The 23,520-nt window shown below is 44.0% G+C and overlaps 1 protein-coding gene across 1 annotated transcript in view; it reads right to left on the bottom strand.

Annotated features, from left to right (window-relative positions):
• LOC138785604 (hippocampus abundant transcript 1 protein-like) overlaps window positions 1-23,520 on the bottom strand; it is a 54,582-nt gene that overhangs the window by 13,050 nt on the left and 18,012 nt on the right. Inside the window, exons 2-3 of the mRNA XM_069961708.1 lie at window positions 17,744-17,839; window positions 16,415-16,477 (exon numbers count right to left, since the gene is read on the bottom strand). Coding sequence (XP_069817809.1) covers window positions 16,415-16,477; window positions 17,744-17,839 — 159 coding nt within the window. The remainder of the gene's footprint in view (window positions 1-16,414; window positions 16,478-17,743; window positions 17,840-23,520) is intronic.

Genomic DNA, 23,520 nt, shown 5'->3' with positions numbered 1-23,520 from the left:
CATGCAGTTTCAGACCCAGGAAAATATATCATGCCTACATGGACCACTCAGTGCTGAGGCTTGCTGACTGACACTGACTCAAGTAAATTTTAGACAAAATTCTGATGTGTTTTTTTATTTAGCCTAGCGGCACTAGTATCAGCCATAGGTGTGAGGTGCAGCACTCTGTTTCTTCCCTGAACCGCATTTTGTTTCTCTCTTTTCCCAGTGTTTTGCACTCCTCCTGGTGAGACCCACATGACCGCAATTAGCAGGAGACACCTGAGTGCACATGGTTTTAATCCCTCCTGTTTTTTCCCATTCTGTTTGCTGCAGCTATGGTGAGTGTAATACCTTATCCAGACTTGTGCTGCTTGGGGGCGACCTTCTCCGCCGGCGGTGCTGGCCGGGTTCTGGTGTGGTGTTTTTGGGTCTGGTCCTGTGGCATGGGGGTCGCAGGGCCGTCCCATGGCCCCCGTTCCCTGGCTGTGCACGCCTGCGGGGTTGGTGGCCACTGACTGGCACGGTGTGGACTTAGTGTAGGGACCCATGTGTATCAGATACCTGCACGATGGTACATGGGGCAGTATGGCTTGATCAATTCATACACAAAATTCTGATGTGTTTTTTATTTAGCCTAGCGGCACTAGTATCAGCCATAGGTGTGAGGTGCAGCACTCTATTTCTTCCCTGAACAGTAATTTATTAGGACAACTTATTAGAACATATGGATTTCTGAAAAAAGGAGACACCCACCCCCACTGCAGAACCCAAAAAGGGAACTCATCGCAAGTCTCTCAGGCTGGCGGCCTGGTCTGTCTATGCATTGTGCATAGCAGATAATCACCTTAATCTTCTTATTAACAATAGGCAGAAATGTATTTTACACCAACATACACCGTGACGGAACAGAAATAGTCCAGGGATTTCTATCGGAAATCTCTCTAAAGCAGGTTGCATCCTTGCTACCAGGAAATGATAGTAATAAATAGTGAACTTGCAGGACAAATGCTGTAGATTACAAGTGACAGGGTCAGAGAAATCCCAGCATAGCCACAATTTGGCTTCTGGCTCCTCATTTTTTAGACTGATTTCTGCGGATGTCCATCAAAGCCCCTGCTCCCAAGTCAATGAAAGGGTCATATCGGATCCCAAAGCAGTGTATCTGGCTCCTGAGGTGGATAGTAGTACTGTGTAAAGTTCCCTTTATATAGGTCTCCTCCTTTTTGTGGTTGATGCTGCTTATAGGGATTCAAACGCACTCCTTACATTTTAGATGCATTAACGGTAAACTAACAGCGTGATAGAAGAGTCCAATCTGCTTTTATGTCCGTATAGGCAGGGGATGCCGACAGCAAATCTACCTTTGTTATTTTGTTCTGCTGTGCAGTTTGTGTAAAGGGGGTATTACCATTTCAGCTAATAGGGTATGTTCACACATGGAGTTTCACTGTGTCAACAATAAAGGAGGGCTGAAAGGCAACTTATGCTGGGTTTACAAGGAACGATTATCGTTCGAATTTGCACGATAACGATCGAATTCGAACGATAATCGTACGTGTAAACACAGCGAACGATCGAACGACAAGCGAGAAATCGTTCATTTTGATCTTTTATCTTGTTCTTAAATCGTTGTTCGCCAAAAATTCGCTGATCTTTCCATGTAAACAGTCGTCGCGCGAAAGTCCAGCCGCCCGCAGCGCGCCCCCCGCTCCGGCTCGATCGCCACCCCCGCTCCGATTACCGACACCCCCAGCCCCCCCCCCCCCCCCCCCCCCCCTGCCGCTCCGGCCATGAGCATACGTTACCTGCTCCGCGTAGCAGGTCTTCGAAATCCCCGGCTCCCCTCTTCAGTGCATTGATTGGCTGAAGATGTGAGCCGGGAATTTCAAACGGCTCCTCTTCAGACAATCAGTGCTCCTCTTCAGCACCGATTGGCTGAAGAGGAGCCGTTTGAAATTCCCGACTCCCCTCTTCAGCCAATCAATGCACGGCAGCACTGATTGGCTGAAGAGGAGTCATTTGAAATTCCCGGCTTCCCTCTTCAGCCAATCAGTGCTGCCGTGCATTGATTGGCTGAAGAGGGGAGCCGGGAATTACAAACGGCTCCTCTTCAGCCAATCAGTGCTGAAGAGGAGCAGTTTGAAATTCTCGGGGGATTGTTTATCGGAGCGGCGGCGATCGGAGCAGCGGCGGCGGGGGTGGCGATCGGAGCGGCGCAGGGGGCTGCAGTTGACCGTGGGGCCGGGCTGCGGATGAGTGGGGGGCCAGGCCAGGCTGCAAGCGCGCAAACGATTTTTCTGCACGATATATCGTACCGTCTAAACACTGATCGTTATGAAAAAAAAAAAATAGTTACTCCGACATCGTTAATCGTACGATCGGGCCAATTATCGTTTCGTGTAAACCCAGCATAAGGAATTCATTACTGGAATGAAGTGATGCAGTAAAGCAAAGTAGTGATGCAGCACTGCAATGAAGCAATCAATTACTGCAATTAAATTATGAATTCACATGGCATTTCATTGTTTTACTGCATGTGTAAACACCGCTATATAGTTAATAATGTAGGGTGCATAAAGGTTAATAGTTTTGCAAACACATTCATTTACCGACTGCTCCTGATATGCAGCTTTTTCTTACCATTTGCTGACAGCTTGTCGCCTCGGTTACCGACCACCACTCTGCTCTATAAGCAGTCTGGCAGTATGATACATAGATATACACACACATACTGCCAGACCACTTTTCTAAGTTAGACAGATATATATCTCTCTCCCTCTATTATATAATTTATATACTATAGCTATATATACCAGCCACACCACTGCTTTTAGAGCAGAGTAGTGGTCGATAACCTAGACAACAAGCTGTCAGCAAATGGTGGGGAAAAAGTGGTATATCAATAGAAGGAGGCAAGTTTGCTAAATGACGTTATTTGCAAAAATATTTACCTTGATGCACCCTACATGATTAACTATATAGCGGTGTTCACACATGCAATAAATTGCAGTTGTTCATTGTTTCATTGCTTTAGCTTTGGCTGCCCAGGCATGATGGGAGTTGTAGTTTTTGGAACAGCTGGAGAGCCTCCCTACCCCTGTTCTAGACCTAAGAGTTGCCAAAAATGGTAGGGAAAGAACAGCCTATCAGAAGAAGGCGACCTGTTTGCTAAAATGAATGCATTTGCTGAAATATTTAACTAAATGAGCCCTACAAATAACAATCCCTACTATTAAACTATGGAAAACAGATAATAAAAACCAAGATTTGAAGGGGTTTTTGTATAGGGTGTTCAGCACACTGGGGCGGTACGTAACCCCCCTATGCACTAATCATGTCTATCTTCATGAATATTCATCATCAAGTATACAGCAGTGAGGAGTGCCCGATAAAAATTCATGAAGAGGTAGTGGGCAGGTGAAGCAGAGCACAGAGGGGGAAATTACCGCCAACCAGTGTGCCAACCAGATTAGACAGGGTTCACACTATGTTTTTGCAATCTTTTTTTTTTTCATCAGTTAAAAAAAAAAAAAAAAACATGCCTCTGTGTGCCATATATTATATATACAGTGGTGCCTTGGATTACAAGCATAATTCGTTCCAGGACCATGCTTGTAATCCAAATCCGCTCTTAAACCAAAGCAAACTTTCCCATAAGAAATCATAGAAATGCAAACAATTGGTTCCACACCCCAAAAATAATGATTTATTATTCTGAATAACAGGTAAATCTAATGAAACAAACATTCAGAAACAGCAGAATATGTGATATTATAAGTTACTGTACAGTAATGAGGAGGATGGGAAACACAAGGGCTGACAGACTGCAGGGAGCATGAAGAAATGAGCAGGACAGATGCGAGCACAGTATAACAGCGCTCTCTGTCCGGGGAGAGAGGGGTTACCACTATGAAGAGATTACCCCCACAGTCCTGTCCCCTGATGTAAGCCCCAGCCTGGAGTGGATCTGTTATGGTTTGGAAGGTGAGGGAGACTTCCTGGGTCAGAGTACAGTGCTGTAGACCCAGCTATGCAGACCATGCCCCTCCCCCATTCACGCTCCCACCCAGTCCAGGGAGCTCTTAAACCAAAGCAATGCTCTTAAACCAAGTCACAATTTTTAAAAACTGTGAGCTCTTAAACCAAAACGCTCTTAAACCAAGTTACTCTTAAACCAAGGTAACACTGTATATATAATATATATATATATATATATATATATATATATATATATATATATATATATAAATAAATCAAAACGTATTTGGGTCTTTTTTTACGTACACAAAAAAAAGGTATTAGACCTCATTTTTGTGTCCATAAAAAAAAAAAAAAAAAAAAAAGATCAATTTTGATCCTTTTTTTATATAATGGAAGTCAATAGAAAAAACGGATCAAAACTGATGCACACAAAGGCATCCGTTTTTTTGCAAAAAACAGATGGAAAAAACAGATTGCAAAAAAGAAGTGTGAACCCAGCCTTAATGGCATGTAGAGAAGCAGCAAGAGAAAAGAAAAACAGCGTAGCGGTAACAGATAATAAAGGCAGATTAGTAATCCACATCCTCTTCCCTATAATTCCTCTTTGAGAACAGAGCTAGAGCAAATAATAGAAGTTATTAGTGTTCCATCAGACAGAAGAGTGCTGACTGTGGTTTCCCTTTACACAGAATATATGCAAGACTTGGTTTCGATTCCCCAATATGAGATGTCTCACAGGAAACAGTCAGATGTGATCTTCAGGGGAAGTCTGCATAGCTAAAGAGGTGTTCAAAAGTCATAAAAAATTCTATGTAAATTGGTTGTTTTTTTTTTTTTTTTGGAACATATTGTACAGTACTTTGAAACCTCTTTGAAGCTACCACCCAAAATTGCAGTGAAGTGGTCTGGATAATTGGGTGGTCTTTTGGAGCCTTTGTATAAAGCTAGAGTACTCACTCTCCTCCTAAAAGCTGTGCCGTGTTGTCTTTTCTACCATGTGCCGACCATATTGCTCTACAGTCTCTGCTTCACACCTACCTGGACTGAAATATCAGACAAACTTTAACCACACACATCTCAGCAATGGAAACCATAAAAAAGGTGGTAAAAGGCAACTCCAGCAATTTTTACTTTCTTTCAAATCAACTAGTGTCAGAAAGTGGCAGAGTTTTGTAATTTACTTCTATTGAAAAGTCTCAAGTATTCCAGTACTTATCAGCTGCCGTATGTCCTGCAGGAAGTAATAGTCTTTCCCGTGTGGAAAGTAGGAGAGGCTTTCTATGGGAATTTGCTACTGCTCTAGACAGTTCCTGATACAGACAGAGGTGGAAGCAGAGAGCACTGTGTCAGACTGGAAAGAATACACCACTTCCTGCAGGACACACATCAGCAGATAAGTACAGTCATGGCCAAAAGTTTTAAGAATGACACCAATATTATATTTTCACATGATCTGCTTCCCTCTGGTTTTTATGTGTGTTTGTCAGATGTTTTTTTTCTTTATCACATACAAAAATATAACTGCAATCATATTATGAGTAACAAAAGCTTATATTGACAGTTAGAATGAGAATGCAGCAAGTCAATATTTGCAGTGTTGACCCTTCTTCAGGACCTCTGCAATTCTCCGTGGCATGCTCTCAATCAACTTCTGGACCAAATCCTGACTGATAGCAGTCCATTCTTGCACAATCAATGCTTGCATTTTGTCAGAATTTGTTGGTTTTTGTTTGTCCACCCGTCTCTTGATGATTGACCACAAGTTCTCAATGGGATTAAGATCTGGGGAGTTTCCAAGCCATGGACCCAAAATGTGTTTTGTTCCCTGAGCAATTTAGTCATCACCTTTGCTTTATGGCAAGGTGCTCCATCATACGGGAAAAGGCATTGTTGATCGCCAAACTGCTCTTGGACGGTTGGGAGAAGTTGCTCTTGGAGAACATTCTGGTACCATTCTTCATTCATGGCTGTGTTTTTAGGCAAGACTGTGAGAGAGCAGATTCCCTTGGCTGAGAAGCAACCCCACACATGAATGGTTTCAGGATGCTTTACAGTTGGCATGAGACAAGACTGGTGGTAGCGCTCACCTTGTCTTCTCCGAATAAGCTGTTTTCTAGATGTCCCAAACAATCGGAAAGGGGATTCATCAGAGAAAATGACTTTACCTCAGTAGTCCACTCCCTGTACCTTTTGCCGAATATCAGTCTGTCCTTGATGTTATTTCTGGAGAGAAGTGGCTTCTTTGCTGCCCTCCCTGAGACCAGGCCTTGCTCCAAGAGTCTCCGCCTCACAGTGCGTGCAGATGCACTCACACCTGCCTGCTGCCATTCCCGAGCAAGCTCTGCACTGCTTGTAGCCCGATCCAGCGGCTGAAAAACTTTTAAGAGACGGTCCTGGCGCTTGCTGGTCTTTTTTGACGCCCTGGAGCCTTTTTGGCAACAATGGAACCTCTCTCCTTGAGGTTCTTGATGATGCGAGGTGCAATCTTGACTGAGGTGCAATCTTTCTAGATGCGATACTCTTCTCTGTTAGGCCATTTTTGTGCAGTGCAATGATGACTGCACGTGTTTCTTTAGAGATAACCATGGTTAACAGAAGAGAAACAATGATGCCAAGCACCAGCCTCCTTTTAAAGTGTCCAGTGGTGTCATTCTTACTTAATCATGACAGATTGATCTCCAGCCCTGTCCTCATTACTGTACTGGAAGACTTAAAGATATTTTTTTTTTTATAATAGACGTAAATTACAAATCTCTGGCAAAAGTTGATTTGGGGGGAGGAAGAGTTGCCCTTTAATCCTTTCTTAGGGATTATTCCTACGTCCCGTATTACAGAGGCTACAGACGAGGAAGCCTTATAATGGAGCGTTTCCCCACCCGGCATGTGGATGTAGGTGTCCTAAAGTGAAAGCAATTTTCACCAACATCATCCTACCACAATGTGGAGAAATCCCCCAAATCATGAGCTGGGTTCACAGACCGCGGTTATAACTGTTTTACCATGCAGCACGTTACAGCAGACGCTACATATATATGGAAAGGGAGTAGGAAATAAAGACTCTCATTCATGTGTTAAGTAAAGCAGAGGAGGAAGCAGCTCAGTAACCGCAGTATGTTCTAGTAGCAGAAGCTTGTTATACCCAGGTTAAAAATAAAGTGCATCCTTTGGGCGAAAATGCGATACCAAAACGTGTTTATCAGAAACGTGTCATGCCAACTAGAACACAGTCCCGGCAATGAGGCTGGAATTTCAGAAGTCCTCTCCAATACATAAATTAAAGGGCACACAGATAGCTTATTAGGTCTGTAGGAGCCAACTGGCACCCACAATGGCACCCACTGTCAAGCTGTCACAATATTACAAGAAAAATACCCAAACAGCCCAGGAAAACTACTCCCAGTGTGCTCCGCTCCTCTCACAAGCGTCTCTCATGTAATATCTATTTATCCCCTCTGTATTATATACTGCATTGGTATGCATATCACCCTATTACAGGGAAAGATTATCAGGAATGAGCATTTTTCCGATAATTGTCTCATGTAAAAGGCCTTAAGTCGTTCTAGGTTATCAATAAGCCAGACCTGTATTAGTGCAACTATCTTAAGTAACATGAACCTGCCATGTTAAAGGGGTTATCCAGCGCTACAAAAACATGGCCACTTTCCCCCTACTCTTGCCTCCAGTTTGGGTGGGGTTTTGAAACTGTTCCATTGAAGTAAATGGAGCTTAATTGTAAACCCCACCCGAACTGCAGACAACAGTAGGGGGGAAAGTGGCCATGTTTTTGTAGCGCTGGATAACCCCTTTAAACATGCCGGCCCAAGGAAAGAATCTAAGCAGAAATATTTGAGCAGACTGATTAGGCCATGTTCATACAAATGTATGAGACCAGCCGTTCCATGACCCGGCCGGGTCACAGAACGGACAGTTTCTGAAAAGATCTTCCCAGCTGCACCAACTGTAGTACCAGCCGGATGATCTTTTTGCCCGCAGTGTTCTGATGCGGGCGCATCCGTGCGTGCCCACATCAGAACTCTCCACTGCACGCTATGGAGCGAGCAGCCGGAGCCACTCACTCCACAGTGTGCACTAACAGGGTTGTCTACGGCTGCTATTCACTGAATAGCGGCTGCAGAAAACTGACATGTCAGCTCCTTGCGGCGCCGCTAGGCATCCCGATCGGAGCTTATACACATAGCCGGGATCCCATAGACTGAGAGGTAACGTATATTTTCGGAACAATTGATGTACAACGGCCGTGATTTTACGAAAATATTTGTTGTGTGAACATAGCCTTATACTGTATTTTTCACACCGCCTTCCCCCAGGATGATGATGATGATAATAATAATAATGATAATGATAATAATAATGATAATAATAATGATAATAATAATAACAACAATAACAATAAATTAATATTATTAATAATAATAATTTTATACTAAAAAGAAAAATAAATGTATGCAAACACATCACTGAAGGGACTGCAGGTTCTTAACTCCCATTCCCACTCCCATTAACTCCCGACACACACACACAGGGTTAATAGAGTCAGAGAGATCTCTGAGAAAAATGTAAAACATCTGCTGCAGATAGGACTTTCCCATGTACACCGTTCCAAGGAAAGACGGTTCAGAGGGCTCATGCCAGCAACTTCAGCATTCAGTGCCTCTACCAGACTTCACCACAATGGTAACTCTATGAACTCACTGCTACAGACACATGACACCAGTAAAGGCTCCAGGAGGCTGGAGTACATTCATGAACTAGACAGACATGTGAAGATCAGCCAAATCTTCTGGTAAGTCTGTTTTACCAAATTCACTTCTATTTCTGAAAAATGGCAACACATCTTTTCTTAAAGTGACACTGTCACCCCCTATTTGCATTTTGGCTGCTCTCCACAGATGTAAAAGGGTAAATGTTACAGCTTTACTTATTTTACACCTGTGTTCTAGTAAAAAGTTGTTTTTATCACCTGTGGATTGGCTGTGTGGCCCCACCCACATATACCAATCCACAGGTGATCAAAACGACTTTTTACCAGAACAAGCACCATGAGGCGTGATATAAAATAAGAAATGAAAGCTGTAACATTTACTCTTTACACCTATGGAGAGCAGTCATAATGCAAATAGGGGATGACAGTGTCACTTTAACAATCTGGGAGAGATAAATATAGAGAGGTCCGTCATATTATTCGATTTTCAAAACAACTAAGACAAAATTAATTCAGATTTGCAGCATACATTCAATAAGGTGGGTGTAGTGTAGCTAGGCGTGGCTTCATCAAATGGACGTGGCCTATATGCACTAACAACTCTTTGATGCAAGCTACTGGCTAAAAAAAAAAAAAAAAAAGTTACCCAATTTAAAAATGTTCTAAAACGTACACTAGACAGTTTCAAAGATGCATAATATTCTCAAATTGCCGAACATACTTAAATATCTGGCACACCGCCAAGGGTAGGGACAGAACAGCCTCTCCTGAGCGGTATAGGGGAAAGGAGACACTGTTGTTTCATCTCATCTCTTTCTAATCTACTTAAATGGACAGATATTCCAAAGATATATAAGCAGCACTACATCAGAGCTCAGCTGGTGCCAACAGATATGTCCCAACAATGGACCTCAGTATAAAGGACAAATATAATCTACAGAACTCCCAGGATTAAGGTGAAAATCAAACTGTAGCTTATTCTATCAAACAGTGCAGACAAAATAAAATAATCAGAAGTGTCACAAGTGTGGCATACAAAAAAGTCAAAACTTTGCGCTTTGTATGCTACACTTGTTACTTTTCTGATATATTTGTCTGCACCGTTTGAGTAAACTACACTTTGATTTTCACATGAATTCTGAGACTATGGGGGAGATTTATCAAAGATGGTGTACAGTGAAACTGGCTCAGTTGCCCCTAGCAACCAATCAAGTTCCACTTTTCATTTTCCTAAGGGTCTGTGAGAAATAAAAGGTGGAATCTGATTGGTTACTAGGGGCAACTGAGCCAGTTTTACTTTACACCATGTCTGATAAATCTCCCCCTAGATTTCTGATAGATATTGTGCTTACTGTGCAAACAGAAGATCGAGCCAGTGGTGGGAAATACTACAAGATAGGGGCAGTTGTTGCAATGCTTGCTGGGAGATTTATTTTCCTGCCCAGCTGCCATGATGTAAAACTAGGATCATTTGTAAAAGTTTTATTCCAGGGCTAGGAGCAGCATAGACAAGAGGGAAAGGTGTCAAACTATCAGTGGGGGATTAGTGAGAGAACATATATGCTTTTCGTGCTTTTTATTGGGCCACTGGATAACCAATTATTTATCCCCTTCCCATTTTTTGCGTATCCACAAAAAAAAAAAAAAAAACAGATTAGGAATGCAGACATAATATACGTTCCTTCTTAATTCCCAAACCTCCTGTTTAATAAGTACTATTTCTAGAGCACAATTTCCATCCTTTCAATTGGATCTGTGATTTTGCAAAAGGACTGCTGGCACTTAGATACAAATTCTCTAAATAAAGATATTTTACGAGTGCCAAATACCAAAATACATAATACATTTGTTAAAGGGGTTATCCAGCGTTAAATAAAGCTCCATTCACTTCAATGGAACAGAGTTGCAAAACCGCACCCACACTGGAGACAAGAGTGGTGCTGTCTCTGGAAGAAGGTGGCTGTGTTTTTTCCAACGCTGGAAAACCCTTTCAAAGGAACTGGTCACATGGTGGAGATTTATCAAACATGGTGTAAAGTGAAACTGGCTCAGTTGCCCCTAGCAACCAATCAGATTCCACCTTTCATTTCATGTGACGAATGAAAGGTGGAATCTTTGGGGCAACTGAGTCAGTTTCATTTTACACCACGTTTGATAAATCTACCCCCACGTGTCTGCTGCCTGAACCACAAGTCATTGGGACGTCCCGTGGTAGGTTTTTTTCTGCACCAGCCAATCCAACAGGGTGTGGAGGCAGGAAATAGCTGCAAGGGACCTCCCCAAAGACTTGTGGCTCAGAGCGTATGAAAAATATCCCTTTAAAGCTTTTAAAGAGAGTCTTTAGATTTAACATTCATTGTTTAATGCAATAAAGTCCAACAAATTTTAAGTCTTAACCCCTTAAGGACAGAGCCAATTTCGATTTTTGTGTTTTCGGTTTTTCCTCCTTGTGCTTAAAAGGCCATAGCGCTTGCATTTTTCCACCTAGAGACCCACATGAGCCCTTAATTTTTGCGTCACTAATTGTACTTTGCAATGACAGGCTGAATTTTTGCATAAAGTACACTGCGAAACCAGAAAAAAATTCAAAGTGTGGTGAAATTGAAAAAAAAAACGCATTTTGTTTATTTGGGGGAAATGTGTTTTTACGCCATTCGCCCTGAGGTAAAACTGACTTGTTATATATGTTCCTCAAGTCGTTACGATTAAAACGATATATAACATGTATAACTTATATTGTATCTGATGGCCTGTAAAAAATTTAAACCATTGTCAACACTTAAAATCGCTCCATTCCCAGGCTTATAGCGCTTTTATCCTTTGGTCTATGGGGCTGTTTCAGGTGTCATTTTTTGCGCCATGATGTGTTCTTTCTATCGGTACCTTGATTGCGCATATACGACTTTTTGATCGCTTTTTATTACAATTTTTCTGGATTTGATGCGACCAAAAATGCGCAATTTTGCACTTTGGGATTTTTTTGCGCTGACGCCGTTTACCGTGCGAGATCAGGAATGTGATTAATTAATAGTTTGGGCGATTACGCACGTGGCGATAGCAAACATGTTTATTTATTTATTTACTTTTATTTATAACCTGGGAAAAGGGGGGTGATTCAGACTTTTATTAGGGGAGGGGGCTTTTTACTAATAATGACACTTTTTTTTTTACTTTTACACTTATACTAGAAGCCCCCCTAGGGGACTTCTAGTATAAGTGCTTTGATCTCTCATTGAGATCTCTGCAGCATAGATATGCTGCAGAGATCCATGAGATCGGCACTCGTTTGTTTTCGGCTGCTGCAGCCAGAAGCAAACGAGTGCCGAGCCGGGGACGGCGCCATCTTGGAGCGGTCCCCGGCCGGCTTCAGTTATGGAGATCGCTCCTCCGGGATAACATCCCGGAGGAGCGATCTCCTCCACTAGACACCAGGGAAGTGCTGCGTCCGGTAATCGGATGCAGCTGTCATGTTTGACAGCTGCATCTGATTACTGTATTAGCGGGCACGGCGATCGGACCGTGCCCGCTAATACCAGCGGTCCCGGGCTACAAGTGGCACCCGGGACCGCCGCGGTTCAGAGCGGTGTCGCCGCGCGGCCCCGCTCTAAACTCCCTTACCGGCATCAGGGTGTAAATTTACGCCCAATGTCGTTAAGGGGTTAAAGGCGTATTCCACTCAAACATAACTTTTCATATGTTGCAGCCCATAGCTAGACTAACAATTCATTCCACACTTCTAGCATTACAAAGAAGCTACAAAGTTACAAGAAGGGTTAAACTGAGGGCGAGTTGCTTGCTAGTGGACTCACTGTGAATATCCCTTCCGGCACTACAAAGAAGCAACGAAGTTGCAGATAAGGACATGTTTACATTAACTGTCTCAAAAGGGAGGAGAGGGAGACTGAGAAAAGCCCACACAAAGTTTTGTGTGTCTTCAGCAGAAAGCAGCAGATCAGAACTAAGGGAAGGAGACTGAAGATTCCATACTTGTTAGATAACAACAAGTATGGAATGAATTGTTAGTCTTACCATGGGCAACAACACATTAAAACTTATGTTTGAGCGGAAGGAACACCCCTTTGTAGCGTGTAATATGATTAAATGAGAAGATCCACAGATGGAGGAGGAAACCTGTGTTATACAAGTATGTAGATAGAAGGAAGAATTCAGCAGAATGTGAAATCACTTGTACATTTTCCTGATCAGTAATGCTTAGGACTCAACAATCAAGAATGTAATGGAACAGATCCCAGTAACATCTGTTGGTCTATTCTAGTTTTACAAAAGGGTGGAGGGAAACACGTGGCTATACAGCTGCTGCTGACCTGCAACTCCAACAAATGTACCACAGCAGCAAAAGCAGGAGGCTGGTTCTCATGTGTTCAAGTTGTTCCAGTCACAAGAATGTAAGACAAAATAATCCTTTAAATTATTACACCAGCAGCATGTACTAATTCCTTGGATGAAGCTTAACTGTAGCGCCATAATCAGTGCGCCAATCGTCCTCATGCCTTGACCCATTTAACTAGTTACAGCTCTGAAGCAATTAATTCTGCAACATACTGTATGTATTAAGCGTAGAAGACAATTGTGAATATTGGAGGCAAGATTCACAAAACATCTATCTATAATCATTGTTGTGGCTGGAAGTAGAGGAGAGATAAAATATAGGAAAATAATGAAAAATGGCAAGAGGTTGGGAACAGGAGTCAATTAGAGAAGGAGCAGAGAATGGAGACCCTTAGTAAGAAAAGCTCTAACATGACAGCCCATCGGGGTGATTATACTGCTGCTCTTCATCCTGACCCAGGAATGAGTATGAGCTAATATGAAATAGCTGCCAACAACAGGAACTTGGATTGAGGAGAGAAAGTCTACATATGCTATATAATTAAATGTAATAGTGGGAGGAGGAGATTACACAGCGTTATTACTGACGTGCTAGCGGAGATCAACTAAGATAACTTAAAGAGGACCTGTCACCCCCTGTGCCGGGGTGACAGGCTCCCGACCACCGTTACTGCCCCCTATACTCACCTGATCCCGCTTCCTGATCCGGTCGGGTCACGGAGATATGATCGCCCGAAGCCCGTCATGCGCGCTCACAGGAGAGTCAGATGCCCATAGAGAATGACGGAGCATCGGACTCCCCATCCATTCTCCTCTCCTGTGAGCGCGCGCGCCGGGCTTCGGGTGCTCATATCTCCGTGACCCGACCAGATCAGGAAGCGGGACCATGCGGAATCAGGTGAGTATAGGGGGCTGTAACGGGGGGTCGGGAGCCTGTCACCCCGTCACGGGGGGTGACAGATCTCCTTTAAGACATGGTAACGTCTAATTAAGGCAATGCTTTGGACTTTTTAAGGCTATGTTCACACTCTGTGCAAACAACGGCCAGTTCGCCCTGAACGGCCATTGTTTGACACTACCTACGCCTCGATTGATCATTATGACCAATAATTTTGTCCATATGTAGTGTTAAATAATGGCAGTTAACGGCGGAACGGCCGTTGTTTGCACAGCGTGTGAACATAGCCTAATAGTGGGACTACAATTTAAGTTCTTTTTGGAAGGGGTATATTATGAGTTGTCAATCATGATGGGATGATTGCTATATTTAGTTAAAGGAGAAGTCCAGCCTCAAGCTTTTTTTTTTTTTTTTTTTTTTTTTTTTTAAATGGCAAGGAAAGGGGGAAAACAACAAACGGCCATCTGACCAGCTACGGGACCCCTGCCAGGCTCCAGGATTTCCTGTGCTGCCAATGTCACAACCCAGCTGATGGGCAGCCTGCTCAGCCAATCAGTGACTGGAGAGGCATTCCGCCCAAGTCACTGACTGGCTAAGCAGAAAGTCCATCAGCAGAGTCTGGTATAGTCATGAGCTGCAGGCTCTCCCCTATAATTGACAGCCATCTCCCTATGGCCCCTTGTACACTGAGTAAAAGAGGCCGAATTTACAAGCGGAGTCGCTCATTCTTGGGGAGGAGAGGAGAGGCGCAAAAGAAATCCCATTAAAGAAATAGGACAGGCAGAATTATGGAGGGCCCTATTGGAGTAAATACACACTTGGCTGCAAAAATTGCACTTTTTTCCCCCCACATAAAGATATCAGATTTCACAACTATCAGGCTTTTTATTTTTACCATATATGCCGGTTCCACAGCTCTGGTGGGTTTGATGGGGATACCTGAAAACCCTTTAACACCACCTGATCACACACTTCAAGCCTGAATCTATGAAAGGTCAGTATTACAATAGCTCCAATGAATAGGTTATTGGTATTTAGAAGCTTTATGACAAAGTTATTTAGGCCCTCTACGACACACTATATCACAAAAAGCTAAGGCTTGCCTTGCCGCAGACTAAATCAGTGCCTACCTTAATGGACACACAAAGTGGTTGCACAGGGTTAGATGAGCATACCTCCAGCATGCTCGAGTCCATCCGAACCCGAACTTTCGGCATTTGATTAGCGGTGGCTGCTGAAGTTGGATAAAGCCCTAAGGCTATGTGGAAAACATGGATATAGTCATTGGCTGTATCAATGTTTTCCAGACAACCTTAGAGCTTTATCCAAGTTCAGCAGCCGCCACTAATCAAATGCCGATCGTTCGGGTTCAGAACGACTCGAACCCGAACCCGGTTCGCTCATCTCTAGTTAAGTCATATTGCCTTTTTACCCCAAAAAAAATACAGTGCCACACCTGTCCACAGGATATGTAACATTGCAACTAAATGATTATACCAGACACATTATATGAAAATGTGTGGCACTGTTTTTGGAGGGAAACACCTAAAATCTTTTATTTCTGTAAACCCCTTTAAAAAGGAAACTAATAGCAAGTCAGAAGAATTTAACCAGCTGTCATGTTTCCATAGAGAACAAGAGACTGAGGGGAAAAAAAGTAGTTTTTTTCCATTGCTGTCTCAGGGTGGGTTCAGACTACGGAATTCACGCGGGATAAATTCCGCCGAATTGCGTCGCCTGTAAGCGCTTTCGGCCTGGAGTTACCCTTTAAGTGTGCGTTCACACGTACAGGATTTGCAGCAGATTTGATGGCGCAGATTGAAAGCAAATCAAATCAAATCTGGGCCATCGGATCTGCTGCGGATTCAAATCTGCACCATCAAATTTTATGCAGATCTGCTGCGTATCCTGAACATGTGAACACACCCTTAAAAAGTATTTGTCTTACAATAAACTTCCATTGTCCATAAGTGGATGTGTTTAACACAGGTGTACTATGTGAGTATACTAGAATTTGCATTATGTATTATTGGGACAGCAGTCTGTTGGCTCCCCTTTCCCTGTGTGCAGTACCTCTGTAAATAATCACAACCCTCTTAGCTACTAGAAAGCTTGTCTTCATGAACATATTCAGAAGACACAGAGAATTTTTTCTGTAAGTCTGTAAAGAGGAGCAGCCCTTTTTTTTTTTTTTTTGAAAGATATCAAAGAAAACATTTATGCGCCTTTGGCAAGGATTCAGAGAAAACAAAAAGGTCAGAAAAACGTCAAGCCTTTGCATGTGACTACCAGACTGTTAGAACTGAAACATGCCAACTATTTACCCAAATGCTCTGTCAACTTTAACTACTTTATGACAAAGACTGATGATTCCCTAGAGAAACATTCCACTCTGCTAAAGCCATGACGTCTTAACTTCCCTTACGTACAGTATGCTAACCTGATACATAAAGAAATATTAAGGTTAGAGGTCCTCTTACCTTTACTCCTTGAATGAGACCGTTCATAAGAAAGGTATGCTGGGGAAAGGTTTCATGTAGTACCTGCAGGAGACAGCAAACACGGATATGAAGCCTACAGCTTCTAGATATTGTATCTATCATACCTATATGTCTTACGAGAAGCCAATAAAATCAAACACAGGATCAGAGCAATGATACAGATGCACTGGGCTTAGGGGGTCAGTGAAAGAAGCAGAGCAGGGCCAGGTGTACCTGGTCAGTTAAACGCACCTTTGTATACTATCTGTGAGTGTATAACTCAGCTTTCCTAGTTTCCTGAAAATCTAAAGCTTTACCGAAGAGTTTTCTACATCGTATGCATGCTGGTAATGTGATAATGTTTCCCTATGTGTATTTCTTATAAACACACAGCATGCAGAAGGTTATGTGGTACTATCGTGTTTCTCTCGGTCGACTTTAGATTTTTAGCAGGAGCCCCTCCCAGGACGTCACTTGGATACTCTGACGTTACCAAGAGTCTGATCTCATTTAACATAACATATAACAGTGTTATATTATACCAGCGCTGGAACTTACCCTGTAGCCTTTATGGCACTGTGGCTACTAATGGTAACGTGAGAAAGGACGTGAGAAAGGACGTGCCCCATAGGCTTACCTTATGCAGACGTCTTGTCATCGCACCAATCAAAACTTTTGACTCATCAAAAGTTTTTTTGTGACAGAGGGTTTTTTAATGGGAATCTGTCACTAGGATTATGTTGCCTTAAATGAAGGCAGGATAAACTAGTGACAGAAATGCGAAAAGATCGGTGTATTACTAACAATTTTGTTCAGCCGTTCTCCTAATATGCAGAAGAATGAGATTCTTGCCACACCCCTCCCACCCTCCAGCTGCTGATTGATAATTGACCGCCTATACACAGCATGGATTGATAACTGCCAATAAGCATCTTGTGGCTGGAGTTTTCTGCTTCTAATGAATATCCAGGACTACTGAGCTCACGCACATAATGGAGAGGACTACTTATTGTCCATGTTATACAGGAGGATCTCTCTGAATCTCTGCACAGAACAATGTTAGTGATACATCATTCTGTTCAGCTTCTCTGTCACTAGTTTATGTTCCTCTGAGATAGGACAGCATAAACCTAATGACAGAGTCTCTTTAAGAGTCGAGTACATATCCCCCCCATATTGTTTCTAAAAATTTGCTTCTAAAACCCACAAAATACAACATTGAATTTACATACGGATTTCCCTGCTCAAACAAAACCTTACGAAAAGCTCAGTGTGAAGATGCACAAGGGCACGTTGTGAGCGACAGAACAAATAATAGGTAATACTCACTACTAGCATTGGGGTTGTTAAGAGGCCCCAGGCAAAGAATTCTAGGAAGATGACCACAACAGCATGATACACACTCGGCCTTCCTATTCCTTGTGGCTGTTGAGAGAAGAAAACAGTTATTTAAAAATGGTACATTACAAATAAACAAAACATACATACAATGAATGGATCTGAAAAAGAGTAACAATATATTTAATTTCTGTATATTTTCAAAGGAGACCTGTCACCCCCCGTGCCGGGGTGAAGGCCGCCCGACCCCCTGCTAAAGACCCTTATACTTACCCCTTCTCTCCAAGTCCCGTGCCTGGAGCCGGTCCCAGGACTGAGATATCCCTGTCAGAAGCCCGGCGTGCGCGCTCCTAAGATGAGTCCGACGCCCATAAAGAATGAATGGCTCCATTCATTCTCTATAGGCGTCAGAATCATCTCAGGAGCGCGCGTGCCAAGCTTCCGACAAGGATTTCTCAGTCCTGGGACCGGCTCCAGGGACAGGACTTTGAGAGAAGGGCTAAGTATAACGGTCTCTAGCGGGGGGTCGGGCAGCCTTCACCCCGAAACGGGGGGGGGGGGGGGGCGGTGACAGGTTCCCTTTAAAGAGTAGATGTGCAGTGTAAAAAGTACAGTGCGGGATTCATAAAACTATATTTAAATAGTTCAGAAATCCACATACCAAACTTTTTTTTTTACTTTTTTTATTTTAAAAAAATGGGAAGAGAATGGCAATGTTAATTTCGTCTAACCCAATCCACTATACTTGTAACTATGTGCGGAATTTCTGACAATGACATTCAAATAGCTTAACGGCCGCCATGGGTGTGACCGCTGACAGCAGACACTAGCAGTGGGTGTCAGCTGTAGATAAGAGCAGGCCCCTACAGTGTATGGACAGGGCTCAGTTCCATTCTCTCCCTTCAAACATACAGATAAGCGATAAGGTGTTTGGGAAGCAGCCGTGCATTGAGCAGCACAGTGCCAGTAGGGTTACTGTAGGCTGTAAGCCATACTGAAGAGCTGAGTTTTTAAGTTGCTTTTGAAGGCCTTGATAGTAGGTGAGAGCCGGATTTGTCAGGGTAGGGAGTTCCAGCAGAAATATAAGACTGCTGTTTGAGGTGCGGACAGGGGGAGCTCACAGATGGAGGCCTTGTAAAGATCAGACTAGTTACATGAATCATAAAGTACTGTGACTCCTCTAGTTAGTGTAGAATTTTTTTTAATTTTTTTTTTTTTTTTTTGAGGGGGTTGTTTTTCTTTTGGATATATGTTTACATAAAAAAAAGTTTTTAATGTTATTTTCTGATGATGCATTCCCTTTAAAATTAACACTAGAGGATATGATATATGAATAGATCCAGCGTGTCACACAGTCTGGCATTGTCAGTGAACGTCACATGGCACTGCATTTACAAAATTCCTAGTCATATTACACTAAAGGACAGGGAAAAGATGAGGACTGATGCCAGGCATTAGCACCTGTGACGTTGTTTGTTGCTAAGCAGCAATTGTGACCTACAAAGCTGCCAGTCTGTGTTAGCTGTGCAAGTACTGTCAACACCAGCGATACGGAGACAATCTACGCACATCACCCAGGTCCTCGCACTGGTATGTGTTATATGGCTCTGACCTTTTTACATCACATACTGATGTAGCCAAGCAAGTGATCAGCCTGGCTGGTATTACTGATAGATGGAGTGCAAAATCCTCACAAACTGATCTGAAGAATTGCAAGAAATGAAGAAAATCAAAATTAAAAAAAAAGTGACCCTTTGTAGTGAGACGGGTATTATGTACACAGTGTAGATAGTGTGACGTGGAATATTGACCCTGAGCTTTCTGGAGGGAACAGAGTATGGCCTCACTGGTTACATACAGAAAAGAGATTTTTTATTTTTATTTCAATAGGTAGTTAAAAAGAGAAAGGAAAACCCAGGAAAGCCTGTAATGTGAGAGCAGATTATACTGCGGCCGGTGCAGCACAGCACGCAGCAGATCTGCAGCCTGTGCGCCCCGGCTTCTGCTCCCATTACACAGCATGCAGCAGATCTGCAGCCTGTGCGCCCAGGCTTCTGCCCCCATTACACAGCACGCAGTAGATCTGCACCCTGTGTGCCCAGGCTTCTGCCCCCATTACACAGCATGCAGCAGATCTGCAGCCTGTGCGCCCAGGCTTCTGCCCCCATTACACAGCCCAGCTAAGTAGATTAGAGCAGTAAATCAGGTTTCCCTGAGCAGCCGGCTTCTCTGGGGACATTTCTCGCCTTCCTCCCATATAGTTCTCTGCACTGGATGCTTTCACCACAGAAACATTTAAATCATGTAAGAAAGCAATAAATGATGATGAATGTAACAATACAACTGTAGTCAAATACTAGTAATAATTCTAGATGGAAAGTGGGAATCTAACCCTTTCACTGCCAGGACTCTCCCACACTGTAAAAGCCACAGCGGTATAAGCCATGCCCCCTTTACAATGAGACCCAACTACTTGGCGAGGGCAGCCTGGGAGCATTGGGAAGGGGGTTTATGAAAACCAAGATGCCTATTTCCAGAAACAGCGCCACTCTTGTCCTCTTGTTTTTGTGCAGTATTGCAGCTGAGATCCATTGAAGTAGCCAAGGTATAATGCTTCACAACTGGAGGACAGGTGTAGGGCAGTTTTTATGCAAGAAAGCAGCTTTTTTAATCCTGGATAAAAGGAAACTAACTGCAGGTTAATAGCTCAGAAACAGTGCGAAGGATGAAGGTAAGAAACCTACTTTCATCCACAGCACTCTATGGGCTATAGGCATATTCTTCTAATGCTCGGGTTCGGATGAACTTCAGCATGCTCGAGGTCCGCTCAACTCTATTATTTCCAAAGCAGAAGACAATAAAACCAATTTAAAAGAAGCGGGAAACAGTATAAAATCATTGGATGGGCACAGGGCAATAACAAAAAAAAAAATAAAAAATAGATAGATAGATAGATAGATAGATCTACGTACACATGGTCTGCTGGGGATTTCTCTCAGACCTAAACATCCCATATAAATCATACAATGTATAATGATGCTGCTAACAATGTACAAACAAGTGCTAACATTATGCAGCAATAAGGGCTACAAGACTACAGAGAACGTCCCTGCCTGACCTCTAAAGCCACAGTCTGAGCTCCATGAAGATCTGCTGCCCTATGAATCCACTAACCCAACACTGCGGTATAAAGTGCCAAAGTGTCAAAGTTTGTATAGGACTTAACTTTGTCTAGAGGGCTTCCTTTGTACACTTTTTACAGCGTTTTAAAAACCATGTTAAAAATAAATATTAGATACATAAACAGCCAGTCATTAACCCCTTAACGACATCGGGCGTAAACTTACGCCCTCGCGCCCTGGTACTTAGCGCATCAGGGCGTAAATTTACGCCCGATGTTTCCCCGATCGCTGCGTGTTCACACACAGCGGTCGGGGAAGATGGCCTGCTATAAATCATAGCAGGCCATCATAGCTTCACGGCACGGGGGGTGGTTAACACCCCCCGTGCTTACGATCGCCGCTATTGGCTAATCAATTCAGATCAGCCAATAGTGGCGATCGGAACCTTTCCGGGTCATCGGTGACCCGATGACCCGGAAAAAAAATGGCGGTCGGTGCTGTCCGAGGACGGCGCCGACCGCCATTACTGTAAAAAGTAATGTTGATCGCCGTGCCACCGGCCCGATCGCCGTGAACGGCCGGCCGGCCGTTCACGGCGATCGGGCCGGTGGCACGGCGATCAGAGTCCCACAAAATAATAAATACCTGCCCTGGACCCCTCCGCTAGGTAGCGGAGGGGTCCTGAGCAGGTATTTGTACATTACTCACCTGTCCCGGGCTCCTGATCGGCGTCTTCCGGGTTCGCGGCGTCCTCCGTCATTACGTTCGGTCTTCGGGTCTTTCCGGCGGTCCCCGTCGTCTTCTCTCGGCTATTTTCGGCTCCAGCCTCGTCAATTTCCGGATTTTGCGCTCTGCTGCCCCCTAGCGGCTGATATGTGTAATACACTTATCAGCAGCTACAGGGATATTCAGAATATAGAAATTTTTTTTTTTTTTTTCCAAATTATTTTTTTTCTATTTTCCGCACCCTATCGCCGCTGAGTGTTGATCAGCATCGCACGAAAGTGCGCTGCTAATCAGCAACTCCTCCTTTTTGGCGTAGGGTGTTTTTTTTCTGTAATCTACTGCCACGGTCTGCTTATAAGTGTCGCGCATAAGTGCGGCATTTATCAGCAACGCCTTTGTTGGCGTAGGTTTTTTTTTATACTTACTGTAAAAAAAACACGTAAAAAACACTACATTACATTGAATAAAGTTTGACACTACACCACTACATACCCCATATACTAGTCCCCATATAAAGATGGCCCCCAGGGTGTTTTCGGTATCGGACGCATACGTTATTGCCTCCGACACCGAAACAGCCAGTAAGGATGAATGGGGGGATCCTTCTTTCCTCCATTCATCCTCATCATCCAGTGACGTGTCTGGGGGTAGCGTAGCGTACGCTGCCCCCCAGACACGTCTTTTCCGCCAGTACCGTCCCAATAAGAGATGGCGGTATGGAGTGAAATTCTACTAACTCTGTGAGAGTACCTCAGGGTACACTTACAGATTTGGGGTACGTGCACACTGCGGAATGGCGAAGGATAACCCTTTGTGCATTCCGCAGCTGGCACCCGCCGGCGGACTGATGCGGGCGCGCGTCTCCACCCGTGTCAAAGACTCCATGTTATGCATGGGCGGATTCCGTCGTCCGTCCAAAGAATGAACACGTTGGACGGAGAGCGGAATCCGCCCGTGCATAGAATGGAGTCTATGACACAGACGGAGACGCGCGCCTGCATCACTCCGCCGGCAGGTGCCAACTGTGGAATGCACGAAGGGTTATCTGTCGCGATTCCGCAGTGTGCACATACCCTTAGAGTGTATGAAGGGACACCCGAATCCAGCCCCAGATGCCCCCCTCCCCCCCCCCCCCCCCCCATCCTCGGAGTTAGTGGGAAGGTCGTCCGGGAACTGATCTTCCCACTGCTGGATAAAGGTCACCACCTGTACGGGGATAACTTTTATACCAGCACCCCCTCTTCCGGTCCCTCGCTGCCCTGTAGCTTGCGGCACGATCCGAACATATCAGAAGTAGTAATAGAGCCCTAATATTTAGCAGCCATGGAGCGGACCCTGCGCTTCTGGATATGAGGGACCCCGTATCGCACCAGGACAACATTTTCCAGGTGACGTCCCCCACACTGGAGAACAGGAGACCCCAGAAGAAGTGCAGAGTGTGGGGTAACAGGGGGATCAGGAAGGACAACATTTACCAGTGTGCCACCTGTCCTGATCCCCCGGCCTCTGCATACCGGATCGCTCCAAGGCGCACCACACGTCACTGGAGTTCTACATTATCTAAATTCTGTCCCTTATTCCTATTTCAGGGGTCACGTTGGTCCAGGGATTATTCTGATCGCCATTATGGAGTCGGGAAGGAATTTTTCCCCTGTGATGAGGCTACTGTCGTCTGCCTTACGAGGGTTTTTGCCTTCCTCTAGATCAACACAGATAGAATTTGATGGACACCTGTCATTTCCAACCTTATAAACTAATAATTGGCCTAATACCCCCAAATAAATTAGAATTGTCCCTTTTCCCCAGCTAAATAGGTATGGCCGCCATTCCCATTAGAGGATGCCATGATGCAATTACAAAGCCTCTGTGCTGCCAGGACAGTAGAAACCCCCCACAAGTGACCCCATTCTGGAAACTACA

The sequence above is a fragment of the Dendropsophus ebraccatus genome, chromosome 3 (assembly GCF_027789765.1).
Source record: "Dendropsophus ebraccatus isolate aDenEbr1 chromosome 3, aDenEbr1.pat, whole genome shotgun sequence".
Classification (NCBI taxonomy): domain Eukaryota; kingdom Metazoa; phylum Chordata; class Amphibia; order Anura; family Hylidae; genus Dendropsophus; species Dendropsophus ebraccatus.
Note: the sequence above shows the minus strand (reverse complement) of the source record. Positions and strands in the feature narration are given on the sequence as shown.